General features: G+C 45.3%; 1 protein-coding gene across 1 annotated transcript; it reads left to right on the forward strand.

Moving 5' to 3' along the window:
* The first annotated feature begins 3,113 nt into the window (after window positions 1-3,113).
* On the forward strand, window positions 3,114-27,361 carry notch1a (notch receptor 1a). Its single transcript, XM_018662495.2, is given in 38 exon segments — window positions 3,114-3,397; window positions 4,598-4,679; window positions 12,204-12,466; window positions 12,581-12,919; window positions 13,952-14,074; window positions 14,170-14,403; window positions 14,494-14,649; window positions 14,751-14,936; window positions 15,116-15,229; window positions 15,868-15,981; window positions 16,083-16,316; window positions 16,414-16,524; window positions 17,760-17,952; window positions 18,074-18,219; window positions 18,340-18,453; window positions 19,078-19,197; window positions 19,308-19,460; window positions 19,556-19,784; window positions 19,880-20,081; window positions 20,181-20,334; window positions 20,435-20,619; window positions 20,726-20,858; window positions 20,977-21,234; window positions 21,336-21,448; window positions 21,565-21,813; window positions 21,815-22,137; window positions 22,264-22,648; window positions 22,650-22,705; window positions 22,821-22,911; window positions 22,913-22,967; window positions 23,068-23,281; window positions 23,412-23,496; window positions 23,610-23,772; window positions 23,919-24,106; window positions 24,108-24,218; window positions 24,321-24,468; window positions 24,577-24,674; window positions 24,791-27,361. Coding segments are annotated over 38 exon segments (7,443 nt in total). The 5' UTR covers window positions 3,114-3,339; the 3' UTR covers window positions 26,054-27,361.
* The last annotated feature ends 333 nt before the right edge of the window (window positions 27,362-27,694 follow it).

Raw genomic sequence — 27,694 nt, forward strand, 5'->3', positions numbered from 1 at the left:
GAGTTTTAAATTTCATTTTAAGTATTTTGCCTTCAGAAAATCAATAGCTGTTAGAAAACATGTAACTTCTGCAACTTCTGCATAATTTAAGCACTTTCATTTAAAGGAAGGATGGGGATGATTAATGTTTTGAGACAGGCAGTGAAGTTTTCAGAGCATGCCAAATGTGTTAGAATTTCTTTAGAATAAGGCTGCTAATACCCTTCAGATGACATTGTAATTTTGTCAGAATTGAATGTTTTACTGGCAAGGCGCTTTTCTTATTTTCCCAAATTCACATCTCTGTTATCTCCATCTTTTCCCACAATGGAATCAGATCAACCATTCAGAGAACTTGTGTGAATGTTTGTTCTGTGATTCTTCATGGTTGGTTTTAATGTTCAGTTCTAAGTAAATACAAATAAACCAACAAACATACAAAACTACAAGTTAATGGAGTGTGAGGTGAAGTGATGATGCAAATACTGTTGCAATAGCACCAAAATTACACAATGTTCTCCAGCCAAGTCAGATCTGTACTATATCAAGTTTATTCTATTTTAATGCAACACAGCTGGAAAGTTCAACACTTTTAAATGTATTTTCTGTGGTGTACCCCACCTCTTGCCCAATTCCTGGGATTGGCTCCAGCCTCCTACGACCCTTAGGGATAAGCGGTATAGATAAAGTATGGCTACATTTATTTTCTAGTTCATACAGAAGTAAAAACTGTCTTTAAGAATTCAATTACAAACATACAATTGAAGAAAACCATATGAACTGAATAAGAAGCAACATTTCCATGAGAGAGTTGACTTGAGAGTGGGAAATAATATTTCCTGGACACTAAACACCACTGCTCTGAGACTGCTAATGGTGCAGCTGTATACTCAATGTCCTGGTGCTTTTTTGAGACTTTGTTGCAACTAGTTGGGTGTGAACCAAGAATCATATCATCCAGGTCTGTTCAGACTTAGTGGTCTGATAGTGGGATGACATCATGTACCTCTTGTCAAGGAGAGCTACATTTTATCATCACCTCTGGCCTCGCTCCATTCCTGCTCCCAGAGAAGGAAGGAAAGGAGTCTGAGTCGAAGGAATTGCAACGTGCTCTGGGTCAGACTCTGCAGTACCGAACTGGCCAGAGTTCATACTGCAGAGGGCAGTCGTATTTATATTTAATCTCAAAGAAATTATTCTGTTTTCTTGCACTTTGTGTCGACCTCTCTGGGTTTTGTTTCTATATTAAGCTTTGATAGAGTTTGTTTTCCTGGCTTTGGGTCTTCCCCCTCTCCAACCTTGTGAATCCATTACAGAGCGTTTTCTCATGGCCTTAAAATTTTCCCCCCAAACAAATAAGTATCTCAAGTCAAAGGGAGCCTCACAAGTATAAACAGAAGCTCTGATTTCATGACAGATAAAAGACACACTCTCTGCCAGCGCTTCTGAAAAATCAGCACTTTCTGATTTTAAGACTGAACCACACCTTGCATGCGTAGTGAGGAGGCAGGAGGGCATGTGTTAACAGTGTGCCATGACTTGAGCTGAGCGTGTGCCTGATGGATCTGACATTTCTCACGGTGGGTCAGGTGTTTTCCTACTATCACGCTGCATGTCCGTACACATCTTTTATATTTAATCCGTCCAACACCTTCCCTCAACACTTCACATTTGTGTTTTTTTTTTTTTTTTTGTTATGCAATAAATTTGTAGCTGATTGCACACTCCCTCTTTTTTCCCTCTGCTATCCCGGTGTTTCCCACACTACATGCACCTCAAGAGACCTAGCCCCTTTTGGCGTTGGTCCATTTGGCAGTCACACCAACAGAAGGACCAGCATGTGCGTGGGCTTCATAATAAAATAATCTTTGCCCTGGGGTGCTGAAACTCTGCAACTACTCCCTGACAGTTTCACTTGCCCGGGGAGAGAGAGAAAAAAAGGAATAATAGGAATCTGGCAAAGACATGTGCTCTCAAGTACTGTACTACTACTGTATGCTGTAACTGTAACACTAGAGGAATATAATGTAAAATCATGCTACATTTGCGGAAAGATTTCAACAGAAAGATGATAAGTAGTCGTGTGTTTTGAAGACTCTGCAGAACGAGGACCTATGCAGTGAGTATGAAACTGTAACAGGAACTGAAATGTGCCCTCATTTCATAAAATTAAGATTGTGTGGTGTGGAGCCCACAATATCAAATTTCAAGCAGATACATGAAGCACAAGTAAAAGTACAGAAGCATTATTGGAAAAATGCACAGAAAATATAAACACTAATAGTACTTGTTATGTCAGTGTTATATCATTATATTATAGTTAATCATAGCAGAGCTAATTTTGGTTACTTAATAGAAAGTTGGGTGGTTTTATATTTTGATTTGATCATATGTTTGGGATGTACCTAGTACCTTAGGCTATCAAATATATTTAGTACCAGAAAATTGAAATATTCACGCACATACAAATATTTCTAAATTGTAGTTAAATAGAATAATGTACTTAGTTACTTCCAGCTGTGAGGGAAGCATCCAGATCATTGAGAGGAAAAGTTAGTGAAAGCAGGAACACCACACTGTGAAAACACTCAGGTGAAACTGTTATTTAAGTAAAACTACTAGCAAAATGTACTTTAAGTACCAAATGTAAAGTAGTCCAAGTGGGAAAATGGGCTATGAGAGTTTAACTATTATATTATGGCATTATTATTGGATTTTATAACTGGTGCATTAATATTTAAGTATCATTTAGCTGCATTTTAGTCAGGGCGGAATTAATTTTAAATACTTTATATCTGTATTGGGAAAGTAAATGTATAATAATACATCATATAAAAGACTGACATGTAGAATAGATGTATGAAGTAGCAGAAAATAGCACAAAATGTACAAGAAGTCCCTCTGAATTGTGCCTAACTAGGTAGAGCACTTAGAGTACATGTGTTTATTTTCCACCACTGTTTAATGTTCATAATTTCACTAGACTCTTCACTGGACAGTGAGAGGGGAATGAGTGTTTGTTCCATGAGGAGAGGGAGACAGCTTTTATTTGGCCTGAGGAGCAGGGCGGTGGGGGGAGGAGGAGTAGAAGCGGAGGGGGAGGAGGAGGAAGAGGAGTGGGTGGTACTTGCAGAGTTGTCTCTAGATTTCATTGAGAACTCGGAAAGCACCAGGTTAACATCTATGAACTGATACCTCTTGATGACCGGAGACTTTTTCCTCTCTCCTCTCTCTGTGTTGGATTTACCTTCTCCCGCAAAGGATATTTATTTCAAGCCAACATCTGGAGTATACCGACACTGTGGATCTATGAGAACCCTACGTGGGATTCAACGACATTTGTGAAGTTGAAGAGGAGGAATGTATCGTTTCTTTGTGAAACTAACATTTCTGATTCCTGCAATCGTCATCTCACAAGGTAAACACGTCTCCTAAATGAACCATTTGTGGCGAAGAGAATCACAATACAGGCTGCAGAGGCTGATTCAGGGTCAGCGCGGAAACTCGATCAGTAAAAAAAAATCAGTCCTCAGAGAAGTTCGTGAAGAATTAGTGACTGGATAATAATTTTATACATCTGATCTGCGCTGGGTTATTTTTTGTATGAGTATGAACGGGAGATTAGACGCTATTAAAGTCCAGTAAATCCCTTTGAAGGTTTTATTGACTTATTTTAAGAGCTTTTCTTGGTCGTGGGAATGAATTCACTACAAGTGCAGGAGCCAAGAGCTGCGGTGCGCTTGGCTGCTGACTTCCCAGAGTCCGCTTGTGAAAAGTTAACTGTTTATTTTGTCTGCACAGGCACACCAGGCACACTGGTGTAATCGGCCTTATATTTTTAATACAACTATTGATTATGAAGCTTACTATGTGGACTTAACTTATATTTACTGCTTCTGATTGGCTGTTTTTTTGGGGGGGGGGGTATATTTAGTTGAAAATTTTGTTCTAAGTTTTGTCAGATGTCTTCTTTTAAATTGACATGTTCTGAGAGCCGGTTTTAAATAACACGGGAGATAATGGAAGTTTGGTGCGTGTGTTGGGGGCCGGGGGACGCTGAGGAAGGGGGGTGGGGGTGGGGTGAGGGCACCTTTTGTCTGCATGTGTGGGAGAGTGTTGTGAGTGCCGGGTGGAGGGGGGGTGGTGGTGTAGGAGGTGCTGTTATTCCCGTCTGCCGGTAAACAATGCCCCGAGGAGAGTGTTTTATGGCTCGTGCTGGACTCTGATTTCTTTTGTTCCGCATCTGAGCCCCGCAGCTGCTGCGCTTTCCCCCGCAAAAGCGTGCGCTCCTGAAAGAGAGAGAGGGGGAAAAAACGCACCACGCGCTCTGGCCTCACCAGTGTGTGTCCACAACAGGCTTCCCAATATCCCCCACGGACAAGTGTGTAACAAATCAATTAAAAGATCACTACGTGCACGCGCGTGTGCATTAAATATAAAATTCCTGTGAATAAAGCTGCATTAAAAGAAATCTCACTAATAATAATAATTTAAACTCTGCCTAATCCCTGTTAATCCCAATGGCTCCTCCAGCAGATACAGTTTTCACACACACACACACACACTATATGCTATGTAAGTTCATGATTCAAAGATGTGTTTTTCCTGCACTCAACAGGTCTAAAATGCTCCCTACCCACTGAATCATGCCTGAATGGAGGAAGATGTGAAGCCACCGCAAATGGAAATGGAGAATGCAAGTAAGTGACATGCTAAAAAAGCAGCAACATGTGATGCCCCAGATGTTGCACCACCACAAAAGAATTAACATTTCCTGTTATCTTTTGTGTCGTTTGTGGTGTTTTGGAATTTGTGTGGTTTTAGAAGTGCAGTGTAGTGTAATTTTGGTACTTGAAAGAGCTTTTTTTTTGGTTGCAAAGAAAAGGGGCCACGTATTCCCCCCTTTTCATTCCAGCCTTTGAACAGGGCCCTGTGCCCGGCAACCAGAGGAGGCCCTTGAGTTTTCCTCTGAGTTGGTGTGGGCTCCTGTGGCCCTCCAGGAGCCGCATTGCTCTGTGAGGCTGCACACATTCCCTAAAAAGAAAAGAGTTTAAGAAGTGAAGAAATGAAAAGAGTGAGTGCAATTCCAGAGTATTGGAGAGGTGAGAGAGGGGTAGTTGGGACAAAAGCCCAACACCCACCCACCCCTCCCCACCCCCGCTCCATCAGTAGGTTCCGTTAATGAATGCAAGACCCCTTCGCCAGCGAAGTGAGAGGACGCGTCCAGTCTTAAATCTTGTTTTTCTGCTCTTTCATGGGCGACAGCTGGGGCTCGCCCGCCGCCCGTCACCCATTGTCCTGCAGTCAGAATAATGCTGTGTGACTAATCTGAGTGGGGCTTCCCATCATGCCGCAGACACCCCAAACACCACAACACACACCAAACCCCTGCCACACAACCCCCCACTAACCTTAAACCCCCCCCCCCACCTTTCTGAATGGATATACCCCACCCCACCCACACACACCTCCCATCTCCACCCCCCACCTTACCGGCTTGTGATCTCCATTAGAAAGCCAGATGGCTGTGAAATGTAATTGGATTGGATGTCGAGGGAGTGAGATTAATTGGAATAAAGTGCAGATATTTGGAGACAAACAAGTGGGAAGGCAGAGGCAGATTGTGGGCTGTTTGTTTAGGCTGTGGATTGATGTCAATAGTTTGTGGGTGAGACATTTAATATGCTGATATATTCCCTTCAGCTGACCTGGAGCCTGTGAGCCTGCTGATTCAATTTTTAATTTTCTTGCACAAGAAGACAAAAGATAAGGTGAAGAGAGGACGACAGTTTGGGGTTTTACTCATGGATAGTCCTGAAGGTGGACAAGGATTTAAACATTTTTTTTTTTATATATCTGTAAAAAAGCTCAGGGGTGGCCTGGTTTACCCTCAGGGCATGTGGTCATGGCAGGCGCTCCTCTGGTCTGCTAGGACAAGGGGGAGCTATTGAAGAGCCCATGCTGCTAGCTCAGGGCCACCAATTTACAATACCTAATCTGCACGCTCCACACACACACTCACACACAGACCCCCGCACGTGTGCGCAGAGAAACTCTCCCTCCACCCGCCTCCTCCACAAAGCTGTTATTGTGGCCTCCATCTCTGCTCAGTCCAATTAAAAACCGACAGGATAAGAGCATCACTTCATCCACCCGCACTCTCTCTTCCTCCTCGCTTTTCCCCTCATTAATCATTCATCCCTGCCAAGCCAAGCACCCACCAGTCACGGGGTGCACTGGCAGATTTGGCGTCAGTGCTCCGGGGTCAGAGTGTAGCGTCTCTGTTGGGGATTGGGTGGGGGTGGGTTGGGGGCTTCCTATTATGGTCGAGCTTCTGTTTTTATCGTCCTTATTTCAATTATGCACCACATTAATTGCCAAATTTTCCACCAACTGTGTTTTGATGACATGGGTGGAAAGTCCTCCAGCGGAAACTGAACTCTGACACACTGGTTGAAAAGGCGTAGAGGCTGGCACTGTGGCACAACCGAGTCAAAGCAATGCTCCAGATTCATACTGGATTAGTGGTGTGAGGCGATGTGCCTTCTCCTCACGCAATGTTCAATGGAAGGTCAAAGGTTTAAATGCAAAAATGCTTTAAACCCACACATGCAACTCTAGAAGTTACCAGTGAGTCATGTTGTGCATTGTGGTTTTTGCTGCAGTGTGTGAGCATATGGTGACACAGATTTGAGTGGTAAGATAGATTTAAATCCTCCTTTAGCACAGTTCCCACGAGTGTGAGAAGAAAGAGTGAAATCACATGTTGGCATAGAGAACAAGGTTAGGCTTGGTGTAAACTGTGGTAATCACATGTCTTATGGAAGGGTTTACTGAGATTATACCCTGTGTTGGGACAAAATTGATATTCCAGTGATATTCCAAACATCCTACAGAGAGGATGTTTTTCTGTCCTTCCTGGATGTAAAAATAGCCTTCCTTAATTTAAATCTTCTCTGTATGGATCACCCCTAAAATAGGACCTGACTTGTGTCCTGTTTATTTAACTGCTTTGTATTTATCTCTCTGAGTTTGATCGGGCCCAGGTTTTGTTTTGGAGTGCAGTTGTTAACTGTGTCTGCCTACAAAGGTAGAGAGCAGAGATAATAGAAAAGGTGAAGCTGGGAAAAAAGGTTGGTCAGCATACTGCGTAAAAGGCTTTTTATTTTACTAAAAGAAAGGAAATAATTTTCAAAGACCAAACTTTAGACATACTTTAAGGTATACTGGGGAAAATCACCAGTTTCAACAATTTAAATGTGTCTTAACTATAGTTTTAAGCTGGCATGGCAGTTACTGCTAGGCTACTTTGATAGGCTAGGCTACTTACTTTTTAGCACAAAGTTTAGGAGTGTTTATTTTCAATTACTGAATTTAACTACTGCTCTAGTTATATGTGATAACATACTAATTGACAGAGATGTTTGCTCATCAAAACTAATATATTTCAGTCACAGGAAATGTCCAGTCAGAGTGAAGTTATAGCTTTAGCCATGGTTAGCCGTGGCTATCTCACTAGCTACCTTTAAATTGATTTGACTTTCTTGTTTTAAGCTATGTATTTAACAGTTTTGTTTTTGAGCAATGCCTTGTAATAGCTGCTAATTTTAAATTACTTTAAAAGTGTAAATTATACACTTAGATGACAATGGCTTTTATATTTAACTGTCAACAAATCAGATTCTGGTCTTGCTAGTTAGCTTCCATCTATAGACGCGTAAAATGTACATAGGGGTATTTAAATCATTAAAAAGGGACAAATATGAAACAAGAAAGTCTGTCAAACTTGCTCTAAATCATATTCACCCCACAGGTTAATTCATTACAGGAAATGAGTTCAGTCAGGGGAAAATATCTTGTCTAGACTTAAAAGTGTGTTTCAATTTTTGTGGTGGTACTCAATACACGGAAACAACAACAAGCTGCTGTAATGGGGAAGCACTCGGTCATGATTCTGTGAAACACGAGGTTATCTGAAGGTCTGGGGCTTCCCGTTTCCCATGGAGCGGCAGTCATCTTGTTACAGGCCTCTTAAAAACATGTATGGGTACAGCGTCGTTTAAGTCAAATTTAGTTTCCATTTGTGAGACGGCATTGAGGGCACAGTGAGGTTGAAAGGTTGTTGCCCTCAACCCCGCCTTTGCATGGCCGACTGCCGATGCTGCTTTGCTGAAATAGACACTGTTTTGGTCTGAGTTGAGTGTTAATAATAAACTCAGAAAACATCTCGCCTGTACATGTCTTAAATACTGTGAAAAGTCTGACAGAAATAGACATGAGACAGAAAATTGACTGAATGTCTGCCGTGGTTTGTGTGATCAGACCTCTCTGACCTTGCACAGAGCTGTCTGGTGTTGCATATTGATGATAAAATGCCTCACCCATAAAGACTGTCCAGAGCCCAGTACCACTAAAAAGATGTTCCACTCTCCCTTAAGGAATGCTGCTCTTCATTTGTCCTCCTATAGGATTTCCGCGCAGGTCTCTGTTAAAGCTCAGCTCCATGTGGGCTTAACCGAATCAGGAGCATACAAGTGCATGGCTGGGTCAAGTGTTCCTGCTGGTGTTAGGCTTTTATTGGGGTTTAAGCTCTGAGGCTGCCACTCCCCTGGTTGGGGCCATTCCCTAGATACCAAGGCCCCTTGGATAAAGCAGTGAATGAGGTTTGTAGGACTCTGTGTGAAAAGGTCCAATTTTATGTACCCCATACAGAAACAAATTCAGTAAAGAAGTGTGTGTAACCTCAAGAAAATATTCAAGACATAGACAAATATTTCCAGATTTAGTGCCGACGTAGCCCCAGAATGACACATTGAGACTGGGCGTTGATCAGGATCCTGAGGAGTCTGGAGATCCTCAGAGCGGGACGATCAAAGCTGAGCTGTCAGAGCATGGAGATAAGAGACTATTTGGCTCTTAGTGGGTGCTGAAAATTCACATGCACCAGCACAGGCTGACAAATGTGGAAATACCAACTCTTCTGACAAGTCAGTGTCACACTACAGGGCAACTGGCAAGGGGATAAATGGGTTAAATGCTTATATGTGTGTGTGCATGTTTCTTTATCTGTATTTTAATTACATATATGACAGGAAATGTTATCAGTTAGCACAGTTAGTCACCTGTCATTATCTCTAATGTTGCCATATTACAAATTGGCATTTCTGATATGAGAGGCAAAAAATACAGGGAAATTTGTTGTGGTTACTTGTTATGTATTCACCTGACTCATGGACTCTAGGCTACAGGTACTTGGCAGTGTGTTGTCACTGATAACCATCTTAGTGGGGCGATAGGCAGGTGTTTTTCCTTGTTGGACTGTGAGGTGGGACGGCCCCACTGTGTCAGGAGAATAATTGAAATGAATCTGCCATCGGTGGAACAATGTCTAGCACTCACAGTCACACACAGACACCGTGTGCAGTTATGACCCTGGTGTTTGTTATCTGGCATTTTGTGCGTGAAAGAGACTTTGCAGTCATTAGTCAGCAGGTGCTCAGTCCCTGTCAGTGTGACTGACCCTCATAAATCTTCCAACTTAACTCCTTGTAGAAGAGTGAGATAGGAAATAGCTCAATTACTGTCGAAGTGATGTCTTCACGAGAACCTCTCTTTTTTTCTTATGACGTATGTTACTGTTAGAAACTATTCATTTTTACATTGTTTCCATTTCGTTTACATTTTCTCTCAGACAGCAGTTTCAGAATGTCATTTAAAGGCGGCGTTTTGGTGAACTTTGTAAGATTTAACCATACTAAGCCAGCATAATATTTCAAATTCACGCCTTCAAATGTTCCATTGACTTTCTAGGTGTTTTCAGTGTATTGGTTTTGTTGAAACTGGCAAAATGAATAAGATCTCAGTGCTGTTTTTTATTTTATACTGTTAAAAGCTTATAGCTTCAGAGAGGAAATTATTTTAATTTTAATAATTAAGTCACTGGATTGAATAATTCACCTATTCTACTGTATGTATAGCTGTTATAGCTTCTTCTATTGACAATGCTGATCTCCTACAGCAGATTTAAACTCACTGATCCTGGTATAGCGCAGAGCATTCACTGTGGTGGGAGTTCAGAGCCCTGCAGGCCCAGTACATTTCTCATGTCCTCGAGCAACACTTTGCTGTTCTGTTCTCAGTCTTACTGACAGATGTGGACCCCGAGGAGTCGGACCTTGGCTAATTATTAGACACATGCAAGTGAACATTAGCTAACTAGACAGAATGAGTGAGGAGGAAAAGACAGAAACAAATGGCCTCTCAAAGACAAAAAAGGGGGAAGTGAGAGTTGCGGAGAGTGTGAAACAAAAACATGGTGATCATGTAATACTTTCATAAACATCATTAAAGGAAACAATATATAAAATTGTGTATAAAATGTAGGAACCTCAGACGTTGTTACTGTATACCACCCTCTTGTCATTTACATAACATTTTCCTCAGCGGTGGCATTTCCACTGCACAGTGGGACCAGTTTTGTGTCGGAGGATAAAGTCACCCCCAGAGTGGCAGATGGTAGATCAGGCCCAGCAGGGACAGAGGAGAGAGGGGAGAGAAGGCAAAGAGGCCATCCCACAGTCACAAAAGTGTTTGAGGTCAGAGGTCGGGGAAGCATCTGCTCCAGCCTGAGGGGACATTGCATCGCTGGGAGAGACCTGTTGCCGTGGTGTGTGTTGCTGAGCTTTTCAGCATGTGGGTGGATCTTTATCTCAGACTGGACTGATTTCAGGACAAAGGGGATCTATTACAGTTAGTTAGCATGGGGTGACACACACACACACACACACACACACACACAGTTAATAACATCTCAGTTTTATTGCGCCTTGCAAAACTGAGTGAGGATTTTTACACCAGAACAGTGAATTCTCTGAGTGATTATTCACTGTTTTTTCATAGTAAAGTGAAGCAGGGAAACTTCAAAGCGACCCCAAAACCTTTTACAATCTTCTGCCAAATGCGACTGTCTGGGCTCCGTGTGGGGCACATAGGGCTGTTAAAAACTCCCTGATTTGGTCTCACCTAACTAAGTCAACAAGGGAGTTTTCAGCAGTCCTGTGTGACATAAGGAGAACGCTGTAAAAAGCAAACTGCCAGGAGCTGTAAAAAGTCCAACACAGGAGAGAAACGAGAAAATAGAGCAATGAAAGGCTGAATGTAAGACAGGGAGATGACTAGAGGGGAAGAAGTAGGAAAAAGGAAATTAAAGGAGGAACAGGTAAGGAAGAGAGGAATTAAGGAGTGTGGTGGTTGAGAGAGAGGATGGGGGGGAAGGTTGAAGAGACAGAAGTTGCAACAGCTGACTTCACATGGGTTCTTTATGTCCCTGGAGGAGAGGTTGGCTTGTCAGCACCCCCATCTGACAAGGGGACAGAGGGGAGGAAGGGAGGGGGGAAGGGATAAGAGGAGGAGAAAGGAGGAGGGGGGAGGAGGAGGAGGAGGAGGAGTCCTGTCCAACAGCTGCCTTCATTAACATGCGCACCTGCTCCCTGTGGAGATACTAGGAGGCCAACAGATGCCCTCCCTTACGTATAAACACTTATGCTCACAGGCACAACTACACACTCTCACACAAGCCCCAATTCAAGCATAAACATTTTTTTGGTTGACTTTAAATGCTCTTACATGGACTTTACCGATGTGTACAAGCTGCATATTAAATAATAGTCTGAGCACTGTGCAAATTGGAAATCAATTTAAGTGAAATCCTCTTGATTTGTCTTTTTTTTTGGTGAAGTTGGGAAGTTCTCACTATCAACCAGTTTGAGCTATGTGACTGTAGCAGCATCTGTCCTTGGTCTGGATGGGAGGGAAGCACCCAGGAGCTTAGGGCCTGAATGCAGTGCTTCATATAGGACATCCAGAGTCGGCACAGTCCCCTTGATCTCAGCGATCATTCAGGATGAGTGCGGACAGCGTGGGGGCGAAAGGTAGATGGGAACTGGCTGTTTTGTGGCGTCTGTTGTCCCAGCAGAATGTGTTTTCAAGGTTCTGAGGGGAGTCTAATCCAGAGAGACACGCTAGAACAACACGCTGTCCCTGTCCTGCTGCAGTGGGACTTTGCTGGGCGGGAAATTTTTAGTCCCCCTCCCCTTTTCTAACTCTCCCTCCCCACTCCCCTTATTCCCCCTTTTGTTTAGATAATTGTTCCCACGATTTAACCAACAAAAAATGATCCCAGTTTTCTAATCATAACTGCTTCCCCTCTCACTCTCTTCTCCCAGGTGTCCCAGTGACTACGTAGGCAGTCGGTGCCAGTACCCGAGCCCCTGCAGCCCCTCACCCTGCCGCAACGGTGGCGAATGCCGCCCCATCTCCCATGGCAACACATTTGATTTCCGCTGCGTGTGTCGCCTGGGTTTCACTGACCGGCTATGCCTGACCCCCACCAACCACGCCTGCATGAGCTCCCCCTGTCGCAATGGAGGAACATGTGATCTCATTACCCTGACTGCCTACCGCTGCCGCTGCCCACCAGGGTGGTCAGGTATGCTGCTATAACTTTATCCTCCCAATGTGCCTTTTTTGAATACTCTCTTTGCCCTCACATCACCATGAACCATAATTACTAACAACCCTCTTTTGCTGTTTTGTTTTCAAGGCAAAACATGCCAGCTTGCCAACCCATGTGCTTCCAATCCATGTGCAAATGGCGGCCAGTGCTCTGCCTTCGATTCCACCTACATCTGCACCTGCCCGCCCGCTTTCCATGGTCAAACCTGCAAGCAGGACGTCAATGAGTGCGCCCAGACCCCCTCCCCCTGCCTCAACGGCGGCGTGTGTGTGAACGAGGTGGGATCGTACCACTGCCGCTGTCCTCAAGAGTACACCGGCCAGCACTGCGAGACCCCCTACATGCCATGCAGCCCCTCGCCATGCCAGAATGGAGGCACCTGCGTCCAGAAGGGAGACACCACCTACGACTGCAGCTGCCTGCCAGGTATCACGCAAACATCTACACAGAAATAAGCAGAACAATAGTAGTTAACTTCGGTCTATTGACATATGGAGTTGTGTCTGGCTAGTGTCGCAACATAACCCACACTTTTGTTTTCATATTACAACAGTTGACCTATAAATCAGTCTGTTGTAGTAAAATCTGATTGGGTGGAATTAGTGCCCCCCTCCCCTCTCTCTCTACCAGTCCCCCACTGGCAGGATGCAGTCACACAGACGTTTCCTTTTGATAATCACTAACAAACCCCCACTACACTAGGAGCCACACATACAGAAGATGTATGGATACACACACCCCTTTTCATGAGGTCAAACACACACAAAAATGTCTTGTTTTTCAGTTTTTCAGCCAAACTAGTCTGTTTGGTATCTTTATTGTGCTGGCACTCATAACTGTTGCCGTTTTGTGTAAAACTATGTGGTTACTGCTGTTAAAGGCAGGAGAGCAGCTGTGGAGAAACTTTTCTTCTCTTTACCACATTGTGCTAAACACAGTCCTATTTTTCTGAGAGGTTCAATACTGGATCATTATTTTCAAGCTTACAGTTGGCTGTATTACTGCCTGATTATGCGCTTATGGCCAGCAACTAGAGCAAGTTGTTTAGATATGCAGATGAACGGGGGGATATTGTGGGGCTGTGTGTTAAAGTTTAACCCATGCTGTGTGTCTCTCGTGGGTGTCCGTGCTGGAATGCGTTTAGATAGCGAAGCTGCACGGGCACCTGCAGAGCTGCGGGTTGATAGTTAATCAGACTATCGAGGTTGTAAAACACCCACTCAAGCCTTTGATGTTTGAGGAGGAGACAAGCTGCGCTGTCATCTACAGGGCATTAAAACAATCTGCCATGAGGATATAGAGATCTTATCTTTCACTTACATGTGCAGTGATAGCGAGAGGAAGAAAGTCTTGATTATTAACTCAGTGCAAATGTTGCCAGATCTTTTTCTTTATCTTTGTGACTTGCCGCTTTTTTACACCTTGTCTGTTTTTGTCTTGTCCCTCTCTGTTCGCCAGGCTTCACAGGTCAGCACTGCGAGCATAACATCGATGATTGCCCAGGCCACAACTGCCAGAATGGTGGTGTGTGTGTAGATGGTGTGAACACCTACAACTGCCAGTGCCCACCTCATTACACAGGTGACCTTTGCTACAAGTAGACTCAGTAAATCAGGAACGTACACAGAAAACATGTATAGACGTCCCCTCACACTGTGCTTGTGTCCTATTTTCAGGTCAGTACTGCACAGAAAATGTGGACGAGTGCGAGCTGATGCCCAACGCGTGCCAGAACGGGGGGACGTGCCACGACACGCATGGCAGCTATCACTGCGTCTGCGTCAATGGGTGGACGGGAGACGACTGCAGCGAGAACATTGATGACTGTGCCAGTGCAGCTTGTTACCACGGTGCGACCTGCCACGACCGCGTAGCTTCCTTCTTCTGCGAGTGTCCCCACGGCCGCACAGGTATGACTCCTCCAGACATAATGTGCACACAGATCATCGATCTTGGGTGTGATTTCATTGTAATGATACATTCTGATGTGTATTTTACAGGTTTACTGTGCCATCTCGATGACGCCTGCATCAGCAACCCATGTCAAAAGGGCTCCAACTGTGACACCAACCCAGTCAATGGCAAGGCAATCTGCACATGTCCCCCAGGTTACACTGGTTCAGCCTGCAACCTGGACATTGATGAGTGCTCCCTCGGTAAGTTAGAAAGCCAACTGTTTCTCTCCTCTGATGTAGTGTACAAATATTATACACAATTGACCACATATGTGTAACATCTTGTATCTTAAATGCTTTAGGTGCCAACCCTTGTGAACATGGCGGCCGCTGCCTCAACACCAAAGGCTCTTTCCAGTGTAAATGTCTTCAAGGATATGAGGGTCCTCGTTGCGAGATGGACGTCAACGAATGCATGTCTAATCCTTGCCATAATGATGCCACCTGTCTGGATCAGATTGGAGGGTTCCACTGCATCTGTATGCCAGGTAGGAATATTTTGCTCATACTGGAAGGAGAAGATATTGTGTCTAAAAGTTCCTATAAATGCAAACATCAGGTTTTCTAAGCTTTTGTTTGAATAATTTTGGACTGTTATTAAACACCTGGAACTGTAACTACAGTCAGAGAAGAAACACAATTTGACTAATAACTATATAACTTTCAGGATATGAGGGAGTGTTTTGCCACATCAACACTGATGAGTGTGCCAGCCAGCCTTGTCTCAACAATGGCAAATGCATCGACAAGATCAACTCCTTCCACTGCGAGTGCCCCAAAGGTGAGAACATATCAGGGAACGTGAAAAATGATGGAGCAAATGGAGTAAAAGAAATAGGTTCACCAGTCCTTCTGGTCTCTTTTAACCCCCTTTTTTGGTCAGACAATGGGAGCAGTGATGAGGCTGTAAAAGGGTGGATCATTAACGTATCTGTCAATGACTAGAGTGTGCATTGGTTCTCAGATTGGATGTAAATGATTTACCTCTCCTAATAGTGTCACAGAAGGGTTTTTGGGTGAGCAGGGCAGCATATCAGATTGCGGAAACATTAGCATTTTTCGCGGGCATGAGAGTTTGTGTTAGAGCTTAGCGCCAAAGCTGGGGGGCAGGGATTGGTTTATACCCGCTAATCTGGAGGCCATTGTGTTGTGGTTTGAAAGAAAGATTTCACTGCACAGTAAAAGCTGAGGAGGTGGGGCGTGGTGGGGGGTGCTGTGGAATGATTCGTTAGGACCTTCAGTGTCCTCCAGACCTACTTCTCATGCAAATTAGTTTTTCTGCATTTTGCACACTATAGCTATGATATACAGTTGTATACATATTGAGGTACACTATTTATGAAAATTTCATTTCATTTGAAAGAAGAAGAAAAAGAAGCAGAAAAGTTTGATTTTGCATTTTCTTCGATCCATTTGCAGGTTTTTCAGGGAGTCTGTGTCAGGTGGACATTGATGAGTGTGCCAGCACCCCCTGCAAGAATGGAGCTAAATGCACAGATGGTCCCAACAAGTACACCTGCGAATGTGCCGAAGGTAAATTTTCACACAGCTTTCTTCCAATTTCTCTATTTTCTCTCCAAATGAGCATTACCTTTATTCTCTTAAATACTTATTTTCCTCCATTTCTCATCCAGGTTACACAGGCCAGCACTGTGAGATCGACATCAACGAATGCTACTCTGACCCCTGCCACTATGGCACCTGTAAGGATGGCCTGGCATCCTTCACTTGTTACTGCCACCCCGGCTACACTGGCCGCCTGTGTGAGACCAACATCAATGAGTGTCTGAGCCAGCCATGCAAGAATGGTGGTACTTGCCAGGACAGGGAGAACACATATATCTGTTCCTGTCCCAAAGGCACTGCAGGTGAGACTTTGGACATCTGCATTTAAATCATGACAAATTCCTCCACTTAAAATGTCTAGATTCTCCTCATTCTCCCCACCTCTGCTCCAATCTACAGGTTTCAACTGTGAGGTGAACCTGGACGACTGTAAGAGCAAACCCTGCGACTACGGGAGATGCATCGACAAAATCAACGGCTACGAGTGTGCGTGTGAGCCGGGCTACACAGGTGAGCCGCTGGGTGGAGTTTACAGGTGCAGTGGGATGGTCCCCTGAGCTTTGGGAGGGGCAGGTAGGACAGGTGGCTGGCGGGTCCACCCCTGAACAATGGTGTCAGATTGCCTGTGTGTGAGGGGAGGTGGGGGGGTGGGGTCGGTGGAGGGGGTCAAAGAGAAAGGAACACAGTCCCAAACCTGATACACACACAAACACACACACAAAGCGCTAACATTGCCAGCGATTTGAAAAGACTATGACGTTGGGCCTGGAAAGGGTCTGTAAGGTGATACTTTAAAAGGAAAAGAGCCCGGCCTTTAATCACATATGTGCTGTTTATTAGTGTGCAACTGCTTGACAAATAGTATCTTCACTTCATTTACTTTGGCACTCCACCACCTGTAATGTATTAGTGTATAAAACTTTAGTGACAAAGTCTTATCCCAACAAGTGGACCACTCTTGTCTTCCTCCCTTTCATGGCCCAGCACAGCCGGTTCTGACTGGTAGTGGCTGTGTCATTATTCTAAAAGGGGGGCAGGGAGGAACAAGTGTGTGTGTGCAGGCTGCTGTGCATCCCTCCTCCCGTCCATCTTTTTGTGCTGACGGGGTGAGCGTGGAGGGCACGGCGGGACTGAGACACAGAGGGACAGAGGACTATTGTAACTGAAGCTCAGGCAGTTGGGCCCTCCCTTCCTGATTGATGAAGAACAGAGGAGGAGGGAGCTGGGTAGGGGATCAGAGGGGGGTTTAATTGTTACTCGGCCGTGTGTGAAATGGGTCTGGCCTTCTGTCCCTGTAAACAACCCTGGGTGAGGTTACTTCTCCCTGGATGGGGGGGTGGTGTGTGTGTATGTGAATACACCCCCCCCACCCCACCCCACCCCCTTTCCTGGCAGCACCTCCCCCTCTCAGATCCAGATGAAACCCTCCTTCTGCCTATTCAACAGGGCCCCATTCAATCAATGAAGGAGAAGCAAAAGGGCCTCCAGGGGCCGCCAGGCTAGGCACACATTGGAGCTGCTACAGCTTCTGCCTGTTGAATGCTGAGGCTTTAGTGTTAGCTCATTCTATTGTCCAAAAGCCACCTCATCTAGCAGCTTTTAAAGGCTCAAAGAACACCACAGCAGAGAGTGGCGTGTCCATCTGTGGGGCTTTCATAATGGCCAGCGTAGATATTTATCAATTCACATCTCTCAAAAGGAATATTTGCTGCAGTCTCCTAAAATCATACATTACGGTCTTTCAGGAGCAATGTGTAACATCAACATCGATGAGTGTGTCATCAACCCCTGTCACAACGGGGGCACGTGCATTGACGGCATCAACAGCTTCACCTGCCTGTGCCCAGAGGGGTACAATGACGCTACCTGTTTGTCCCAGGTGGACGAGTGCGGCAGCAACCCCTGCATCCACGGCCGATGCCAGGACCTCATCAATGGGTGAGCAAAGATCCAATTTTAAGATGACTGAGCAGCAAAAAGTGGTCCCAATAGAACTCAAACAAATAAACAAACAGAACAAAACAAACACAGCTGACCTGTTTTTTCGCTGTCATTAAAGCTACAAATGTACCTGTGACTCCGGATGGAGCGGGCCAAACTGCGACATCAATAACAACGAGTGTGAGTCCAACCCGTGCATGAACGGGGGAACCTGCAAGGACATGACCAGCGGATACCACTGCACATGCAGAGCGGGCTTCACTGGTCAGTTAACCCTTATAACCTCTCGTCACTACGCCTCTTTTCCTTTGCTCATTGAGATTGAGTGTGTGTTTCATTGGCCTATATCTAACCCAAGTGTGATCTCTAATCCCGCCACTGTAGGACCTAACTGCCAAACTAACATCAACGAGTGTGCCTCCAACCCCTGCCTCAACCAGGGCACCTGCATCGATGATGTGGCTGGATACAAGTGCAACTGTTTGCTGCCCTACACTGGTATGACACGCTGCTGCTTATTTTTCACTAAAAAGTTCAGTCTATTACCTTGTTACTTTAGTTATCTGCTGACTCAGCTGTTTGCTCAGGTTTCAAAATGTAAAGGCAATCTCCCACTTTCCACACAGAAGGATTATCGTATCCTTTCCTGTGTTGTTTTAGAAAACACCAGCCAGCGACCACTAACAGGGATGTCTGTTTTTGGCATCTCTGCGTGGAAAGATCTGCTTGTCTGCTTTGCAGGGATAACTCTGTGTGTGTGTGTGTGTGTGTGTGTGTGTTTTGGAATAACATGCCACAGTGGCTAATACAAGCCAGAGCACTGGAGCCAGCTCCTAGCCCTATTCCCACTTCCGCCGCCGTCCTGTTTCCTGTCTGTGATCACACAATAGCAGGAAACACGAAGGCCCTTCCTATTTGGCAAAGTCGTCATGGAAATGGATAAGGAAGTGGGATGGAAACTGGGATTTAGAAATGAAATGTTTTGCAGCAGTTCAGAAAGTTAAAGAGATTAAATATCAGTTTTGTGTCTTTCGTATTTGTTGTTGAAGTCTGAGGCTGAAGCAGATTCTCTGTATTACCAGTGAAATGCAAACACTGATGTTGTCTTTTCTCTGCCACCAGGTGAAAACTGTGAGACCCTGCTGGCTCCCTGCAGTCCTAGACCCTGTAAAAATGGAGGCGTATGTAAGGAGTCCGAAGACTACCAGAGCTTTTCCTGCATCTGCCCTGAAGGATGGCAAGGTATCCATCCATTTCTGTTCATTGTGTGTCACATGTCTCATCCGTTAAACTGCCCATCCGCTGGACAATGAGATTCATTTTTCTTTAACTCTCTTTTTCTTTATCTCAAGGTCAAACATGTGAGATCGATATCAACGAATGTGTGAAGAGCCCATGCCGCAATGGTGCCATTTGCCATAACACTATGGGTGGCTACCAATGCAAGTGCCAGCCGGGTTACTCTGGTCAGAAGTGTGAGACAGACATCGACGACTGCAAACCAAGTAAGGAACAGATTCGCACCATCGCGCTTTCCCACCTTGTCTACGATTTAAAACAAGGAAATGGTAAACTTATATCCTCTTTTCTTGTGTTTCAGATCCCTGCAGTAATGGTGGTCTGTGCCACGATGGCATCAACAGTTTCACGTGCACCTGCCTGCCTGGGTTTCGTGGTGGCAGATGTGAGCAGGACATAAACGAGTGTGAGAGCAACCCCTGCAGAAACGGAGCCAACTGCACGGACTGCGTCAACAGCTACACCTGCACCTGTCCGCCTGGCTTCAGTGGCATCAACTGTGAGATCAACACCAATGACTGCACTGACAGGTAGCTCACCTTCAGACCATCAGACCTTCATGAATAATCAACCCAAAGCTCATATAGTAATGCTTTAACATTTTTATTTTCTTGTGTTTCTGCAGCTCTTGCTTCAATGGTGGCACTTGCATGGATGGAATCAATGCGTTCACCTGTCTGTGTCTCCCTGGATTCACCGGCAGCTACTGCCAGTATGACATCAACGAGTGTGACTCCAAACCATGCCTCAATGGAGGAACTTGTCTTGACAGTTACGGGACGTACAAGTGCACCTGCACCCACGGCTACACGGGAGTCAACTGTCAGGTAGGGCAAAGCCGTCTTTTGTTAGGGTAACCGTGGTTTCACGCATTGCCTCCATTCATACAGTTTATTAAGTCTGTTCTGTCTTTGTTTCCCTGTTAGAATCTTGTGCGCTGGTGTGACTCCTCCCCCTGTAAAAATGGAGGTTCGTGCTGGCAGCAGGGAGCCTCTTATACCTGCCAGTGCCAGACTGGATGGACGGGCCTCTACTGTGACATCCCCAGTGTGTCCTGCGAGGTAGCAGCCAAACAGCAAGGTATGAGAGCCAGCTGAAACATATTTTCATTACATTTGTTTAACCTGCAAGTCCTATGGGTGATTTGAACATTCTGTAACCCCTTCCTCATTGATTTCAGGTGTGGAGGTGGCTCACCTGTGCAGGAACTCAGGCCAGTGTCTGGATGCTGGAAACACACATTACTGCCGCTGCCAGGCCGGCTACACCGGGAGTTACTGCCAGGAGCAAGTGGATGAGTGCTCCCCCAATCCTTGCCAGAATGGAGCCACCTGTACTGATTATCTGGGAGGCTACAGTTGTGAGGTAGGAAATATAAAATTGAAAACAAACATATACAATATCTATACAGATATTTTTCTCATATTAGTTTCTCTGTTCATTCATAATGATTTTTTTGTTTCTCTGTCAGTGTGTCCCTGGCTACCACGGTGTGAACTGCTCCAAAGAAATCAATGAATGTCAGTCTCAGCCCTGCCAAAATGGAGGAACCTGCATCGACCTCATCAATACATACAAGTGCTCCTGTCCCAGAGGAACACAAGGTATACACCTGCTTAGCACATTCACATGCACACGCTGGCAAAAGAAAGTAAACAAATCGATGACCACAAAAATTAGGGTATGGATTTTCCCTCACTCAGCGTCTCTTGTCCCCCATAGGTGTTCACTGCGAGATTAATCTGGATGACTGCACGCCCTCCAGTGACCCACTGACCAACGAGCCCAAGTGCTTCAACAACGGCAAGTGTGTGGACCGCATCGGAGGCTACCAGTGTGTGTGCCCGGCGGGGTATGTAGGCGAGCGCTGTGAGGGTGATGTCAACGAGTGTCTGTCAGACCCCTGTGACCCCAGAGGGTCCTACAACTGCATTCAGCTCACCAACAGCTACCGATGCGAATGCCGCACTGGATATACAGGTACTAATGTGCATCTAGTGGTACATAACAGATGCAATATGGCTGTGTGCAGTGTCTTAATGTTCACAAGTGACACATAACATTGTGCCTCTGTTTTGCAGGTCAGCGTTGTGATAAAGTGTTTGATGGCTGCAAAGGAAGACCCTGCAGAAATGGAGGGACGTGTGCTGTTGCCAGTAACACACCTCATGGTTTCATCTGCAAATGTCCACCTGTGAGTACAGCTGTGAGATCTGCTGAGTCCATTGCCTCAGACAAAATGCTTTTACTATCCTTTTTTTCTTCAAGTATAGTACAATAATAATAACCTGTCCGTTTCTGTCTCTTCAGGGCTTCACCGGCTCTTCTTGTGAGTATGACTCTCGCTCCTGTGGGAGTCTGAATTGCAGGAACGGAGGCACATGTGTGTCAGGCCACCTAGGCCCGCGCTGCCTGTGTCCACCGGCCTTCACCGGTCCCGAGTGCCAGACCCCCACCGACAGCCTCTGCATCTCCAACCCCTGCTACAACGGCGGAACGTGCCAGATCACCCCAGACGCGCCTTTCTTCCAGTGCAGCTGCCCAAGCAATTTCAATGGTCCTGCTGTGCCACATCCTGGACTACTCCTTCGTCGGGGGTTTCGGTCGCGACATCACCCCTCCTCCGGAAGTGGAGGTGAGCTGCGAGATTCCTCAGTGTGACGAGTGGGCGGGCAACCACATCTGCGATTCGCTGTGCAACAACCATGCCTGCGGTTGGGATGGAGGAGACTGCTCACTGAATTTTGATGATCCGTGGCAAAACTGCTCTGCCGCCCTGCAGTGCTGGCGATACTTCAATGATGGGAAATGTGATGGCCAGTGCAACAGTCCCGGGTGCCTTTATGATGGCTTTGACTGCCAAGGACAGGAAGGACAATGCAAGTAAGTATAGAAAATAGTGAAAAAGTGAAAAGTGAAAAGTGAAACAGTGAAAGGGCGGATTTGTCATAGATATTAGTTCTTGCAGAAATTTTAAAATACTGACCTATTCTTATTCTTTTTTTCTAGCCCACTGTATGACCAATACTGCAAAGACCACTACGCTGATGGTCACTGTGACCAGGGCTGCAACAACGCAGAATGCGAGTGGGATGGTCTGGACTGTGCCAATAACATGCCAGAGAAGCTGGCAGACGGGCACTTAGTTCTGGTTGTCCACATTCCCCCAGAACAACTTAAGAATCGTTCTTCGTCCTTCCTCAGAGAGCTCAGCAGCGTCCTCCACACCAACGTGGTGTTCCGTCGTGATGCCAAAGGGGAACCAATGATCTTCCCTTACTACGGCAACGAACAGGACCTGGTTAAACATAATGTGCTAAAGCGCTCCGCAGACGGCTGGCCCGAGTGGGCTTCGATGCCGGCCAACATGTTGGGTCAGGTGAAGGAGCGCGTGATCTGCCATGGTCAGCCCACGGAAACGCAGAGAGCTGGATCCTGTGCAAGTCAAAGGGTGGGTACCACAAAAAACCCACTTTTTAAAAAACATCACAGCCATAAAATTATTTGTATTTTGATGACAGAAAACTTTGATGAATTTTAACATTTCTACCCATTTCTGCTCGTAGGTCTGTGGTGTACTTGGAGATTGACAACCGTCAGTGTTACCAGCAGTCCACTGAGTGTTTCCAGAGCGCCACAGATGTAGCTGCATTCCTCTGGAGCACTGGCCTCCAGTGGGAATCTCAATGTTCCCTATATTGAAGCTGTCACAAGTATGTTACTGAACTTCAGCCCTTTCACCTGTTTACATAAATATTACATAAGTGGTCACCAAGTTGAAATCCTAAATAACACACCATGACTATTTTTCAGGCGTGAGACCCACTCCCTCATCTTCAGAGCTCTACCCCATGTATGTGGTCTTCCTGGGCTTAGCTGCTCTGGGCTTCATCTGCCTGGGCGTCCTGGTGTCTCGTAAGCGGCGACGAGAGCACGGGCAGCTCTGGTTCCCGGAGGGATTCAAAGTGTCGGAACCCAGCAAAAAGAAACGCAGAGAGCCGCTGGGAGAGGATTCTGTCGGACTGAAGTAAGTAGACTTTGAAAGTAGAATGTTAAGTCTACCTGTAACTGTGTTCTCTCTCACTGGCAGCAGCTAACTGTATCACATTGTACTTGATGTCATGCTTGTGCTCTAACCTGCCTCCTTTTGTCAACAGGCCCATGAAAAACTCGGACATCAATCTCATGGATGACAATCAAAATGAATGGGGTGATGAGGATCCAGACTGCGGGCGCTTCAGGGTAAGATGAACAATTTGACATGAATCTTCTCTTGAGTGAATAAACTATATTGCCCAAACTTTATATTTACAACCTACTGATGCTGATGTTGTGATGGCTGGTATGTCTTTCAGTTTGAGGAGCAGGCTATGTTGGATTTGAGTGACCATACTGACCATAGGAAATGGACACAGCAGCACCTGGATGCAGCTGACCTACGTATTCCATCCATTGCTCCTACGCCTCCTCAGGGAGAGATAGAGAATGACTGCATGGATGTCAACGTCAGAGGACCAGGTGTGTACACTTAGAAACATTACTGACTGTCAGACTCTTCTCTCACAATGATTTATCGATGTGTATCATGAAAACCGCGATCTCGTGCAAACAGTGACAGACACATGGCTGGGAATTCATCATAATGCTTGTCCTTCCTCTTTCAGATGGTTTCACTCCCCTGATGATCGCCTCCTGCAGCGGTGGAGGACTGGAGACTGGGATTAGCGAAGAGGAAGAAGATCCCTCGGCAGAGATCATCTCTGACTTCATTTACCAGGGCGCCAACCTCCACAACCAGACCGACCGCACGGGCGAAACTGCCCTCCACCTGGCCGCCCGGTACGCCCGCTCCTGACGCTGCCAAGCGCCTCCTGGAGTCCAGTGCCGACGCCAACGTTCAAGACAACATGGGCCGCACCCCGCTTCACGCTGCTGTGGCTGCAGATGCACAGGGAGTGTTCCAGGTAACCACTTCCTCCACAGGAGTCTCACATCTCTCCAGGCTTTGATTTTTTTTTTTTTTGGATAAAGAAAGAATTTAACTAAACAAGTCTACGTTTGTGCAGATTTTGATCCGAAATCGTGCCACTGATCTTGACGCCCGCATGCATGATGGAACAACACCGCTGATCCTGGCCGCCCGACTGGCGGTCGAGGGCATGGTGGAGGAACTTATCAACTGCCACGCCGATGCTAACGCCACAGATGATTCTGGTAGTTAACGTTTTATTCAACCCATTGTCTCCACAGTCCATAAAAATCCCTCAGAGTGCCGCAGTACTATGATATAATCAATCCTGTCCTTTTCCTCTCTCTCTGCAGGTAAATCTGCTCTTCACTGGGCCGCGGCTGTAAACAATGTAGAGGCTGCTGTGGTGCTGCTGAAAAACGGTGCCAACAAAGACATGCAAGACAACAAGGTATGCAAAAAGATGTAACTGTGAAGGAGCTATTTGACATGTATTACATTCACAGTAGTATTCACTGTGTATTACATGTTTTTAACCTGTTTTTTATTTCTCTGTTTGTTTTTTAGGAGGAGACACCACTCTTCCTTGCAGCCCGTGAAGGCAGCTACGAGACAGCCAAGGTTCTTCTGGAGCACTTTGCCAATCGTGAGATCACCGACCACCTCGACCAGCTGCCCAGAGACATCGCCCAGGAACGCATGCACCACGACATCGTCCGCCTCCTGGATGAGTACAACGTGGTTAGGAGTCCCGGGCTTCACAACGCCCCCCTAAGCACATCCACCCTCTCTCCTCCTCTCTGCTCGCCCAGTGACTACCTTAGCAACCTCAAGCCTACCCTTTCCTCCAAGAAGGTTCGCAAAATTAGCTCTGGGGGGAAAGGAGGGAAGGATGGGGGCAAAGATAATAGAGTGAAGAAGAAGAAGTCGCTGGACGGGAAGAGTAATTTGCTGGACACGTCAGCTGTCCTTTCCCCAGTTGAATCCCTTGAGTCACCGCACGGCTACCTGTCTGATGTGGCCTCTCCTCCCATGACATCACCCTTCCAGCAGTCCCCACCTATGTCTCTAAATCACCTACAAGGCAATGGAGACTCCCATATCGGCCAGATGAGCATGGGTAAGGATATGGGCTGCATGTCCTTTGACCCTAACCCACCCCGTCTCTCTCACCTGCCTGTGTCCAGCCCCAGCAGTCAGGGCACAACATCCATAGGTGGAAGCAGAGGAGGCCAGTGTGACTGGGTCTCCAGGATGCACCCAGGTGTAGGTCAGCAAGGAAGCTTCACGCAGGCACCACCCATATCCCACAGCATGATGGGTCCCCTGCATGGCGTTAGTACCGCCACCCTGTCTCAGATCATGGGCTATCAGAATCTGCAGACCAGCCACCTCAACTCGTCCGCGCACATGATGCAGCAGGCTCACTCGAGGCAGCTCCAGCACCAGAACTCCAACTCCACCACAGCCGGCCAGTCCCTCAGCCAAAACTTCCCCAGCGTGGAGCTGAGCAGCCCCGACATGCAGCAAAACAACAGCACGGGCCGCTCCATGCCCATCCACACTGTGATGCCGCAGGAGACGCAAATCCTCGGCACCCAGTTTCTCACTCCTCCCTCCCAGCACAGCTATTCTGGGCCCATGGACAACACACCCAACCACCAGCTACAGGTCCCCGACCACCCGTTTCTAACTCCCTCCCCTGGCTCCCCCGACCAGTGGTCCAGCTCATCCCCACATTCCAACATGTCCGATTGGTCAGAGGGCATCTCCAGCCCGCCTACAAGCATCCATTCACAGATGAATCTGATCCCAGACCAGTTTAAGTAGAGACTTGTTAATCTGACAGAACTCTTTAGCAGAGAAAAAAATATATAAAACAAAGTTCATACAGAAAGAGAGTGACAAACCTGTCTCAAGACTGAAGATGCTCCTTTTTTAATATCAGTTTTTATACTAACGATAAAAACAGTTTTAGTAATTTTGTATTTATTTATGTGCTTTTTTTGACCTGAAATATAAAGAAGATGCTTTTATATTTATGCTTTTTTTTTTTTTTTTAAGTTTTTTTGTTTTGTCTTATTATGTATGGGAAGATTAGAAACTGTTTAAAAGGAGTGTATATCAGAAAAAAAGACTCCTAGATGTGTACACTGGCTATTTATTTGTGTCTTGTGTTGCTGTATTCACTGGATTTATTTTAATCTTTTGGTGCATTGGTCTTCACAAATTTTATTTTTGGGATTTGCATTGCTTTATGTTTGTACAGTTTTTTTTCAACTTTATAGATTATTTTCAAATTTCAGTATTAATTAATTATATTTTAACCTCTTTTGTCTTTTTAAGTGACACAGGTTTTGTTACTGAGCTACAATTTACTAAGTCTTATCACTGAGTTAGATAATGATCAAATATATATACACAGTGTCACCTTTCATAATGTTGCTTACTACGCTGTCCTCTCTTGGCAAACTGTTAGAGAGCAACACAGATCCTTCGGAGATTTGGGACCTTAAAGCACAGAGCAAACATCTCTTATCTGTTGAGAGATGCTATTTCAAAATGAGTGGAAAATGCATCTAAATCAACTTGAGCCTATTTTTATTTAATAATGGTCTGGGCTGGTGCTGAGTAATTGATTTGCGGTCATTTATGATGCAAGGACTGTTTCTTCATTTCATATTGTATCCCAAATCAGTGATTATGGTTACCATGTTTAACCTGTTAAGTGTTAAATTGCAGACCTGTTGTAGAAAGTTGAAATGTTACATTCGCCACAGTTTAAAATAGTGCCAGTGTGATTTTTTGTTTTTTCCTACAAAAAACAATGTATTTGTGAGATTTCTTGTAAAAAAAAAAAAAAAAAGAAGATGTCTTCAAGGTGGAGAACATTGTTTGTGAAAGAAATGGGGACCTTTGTCTGTGTCTTTAATGACATCACCTGCACTTTGTAAGAGTGTAGATTAAGGTGTCTAAATGTCACGTTTTATAAACTAATCCAGAGATAAAGATGTTTTTAAGAAAAGATGTAATTCAAAATCAATGTTGATGCAAAGTTGTAGTTTGCAAAGTATTTCCTGATTCAAAATGTTTTGTAAAAATTGTCTTGATTCAATAAAAGCTGCTGTCAAGCTTTAATTTCTTGATTTAGTTTTTTTCCTGACATATTTTGTGGCTGACAGAATGGCCATCTCAGCCGTAGTTCCTCAAATTCAATGCAGCATAACCACAAGAGCTGGTGTCTGTCGCCCTCCAGTGATGATACCCTGATAGTACTATAGTGAAAATGGGGAACCTGAGAGGAAGACAGCACTGCTGCTGCTGAAAATTATTCCAATTTATTTCAGGTGGAATGTTAGACTTGATTAATGTTCATATGTATGCTGGTTTCTCCATACCAAATTGGTGGAACAGTGTTTCATTTTTATTTTTGGTTATATTGGTATCTGTGCCATGAAAACCATGACATTT

The sequence above is a fragment of the Lates calcarifer genome, linkage group LG9, assembly GCF_001640805.2.
Source record: "Lates calcarifer isolate ASB-BC8 linkage group LG9, TLL_Latcal_v3, whole genome shotgun sequence".
Classification (NCBI taxonomy): Eukaryota; Metazoa; Chordata; class Actinopteri; family Centropomidae; genus Lates; species Lates calcarifer.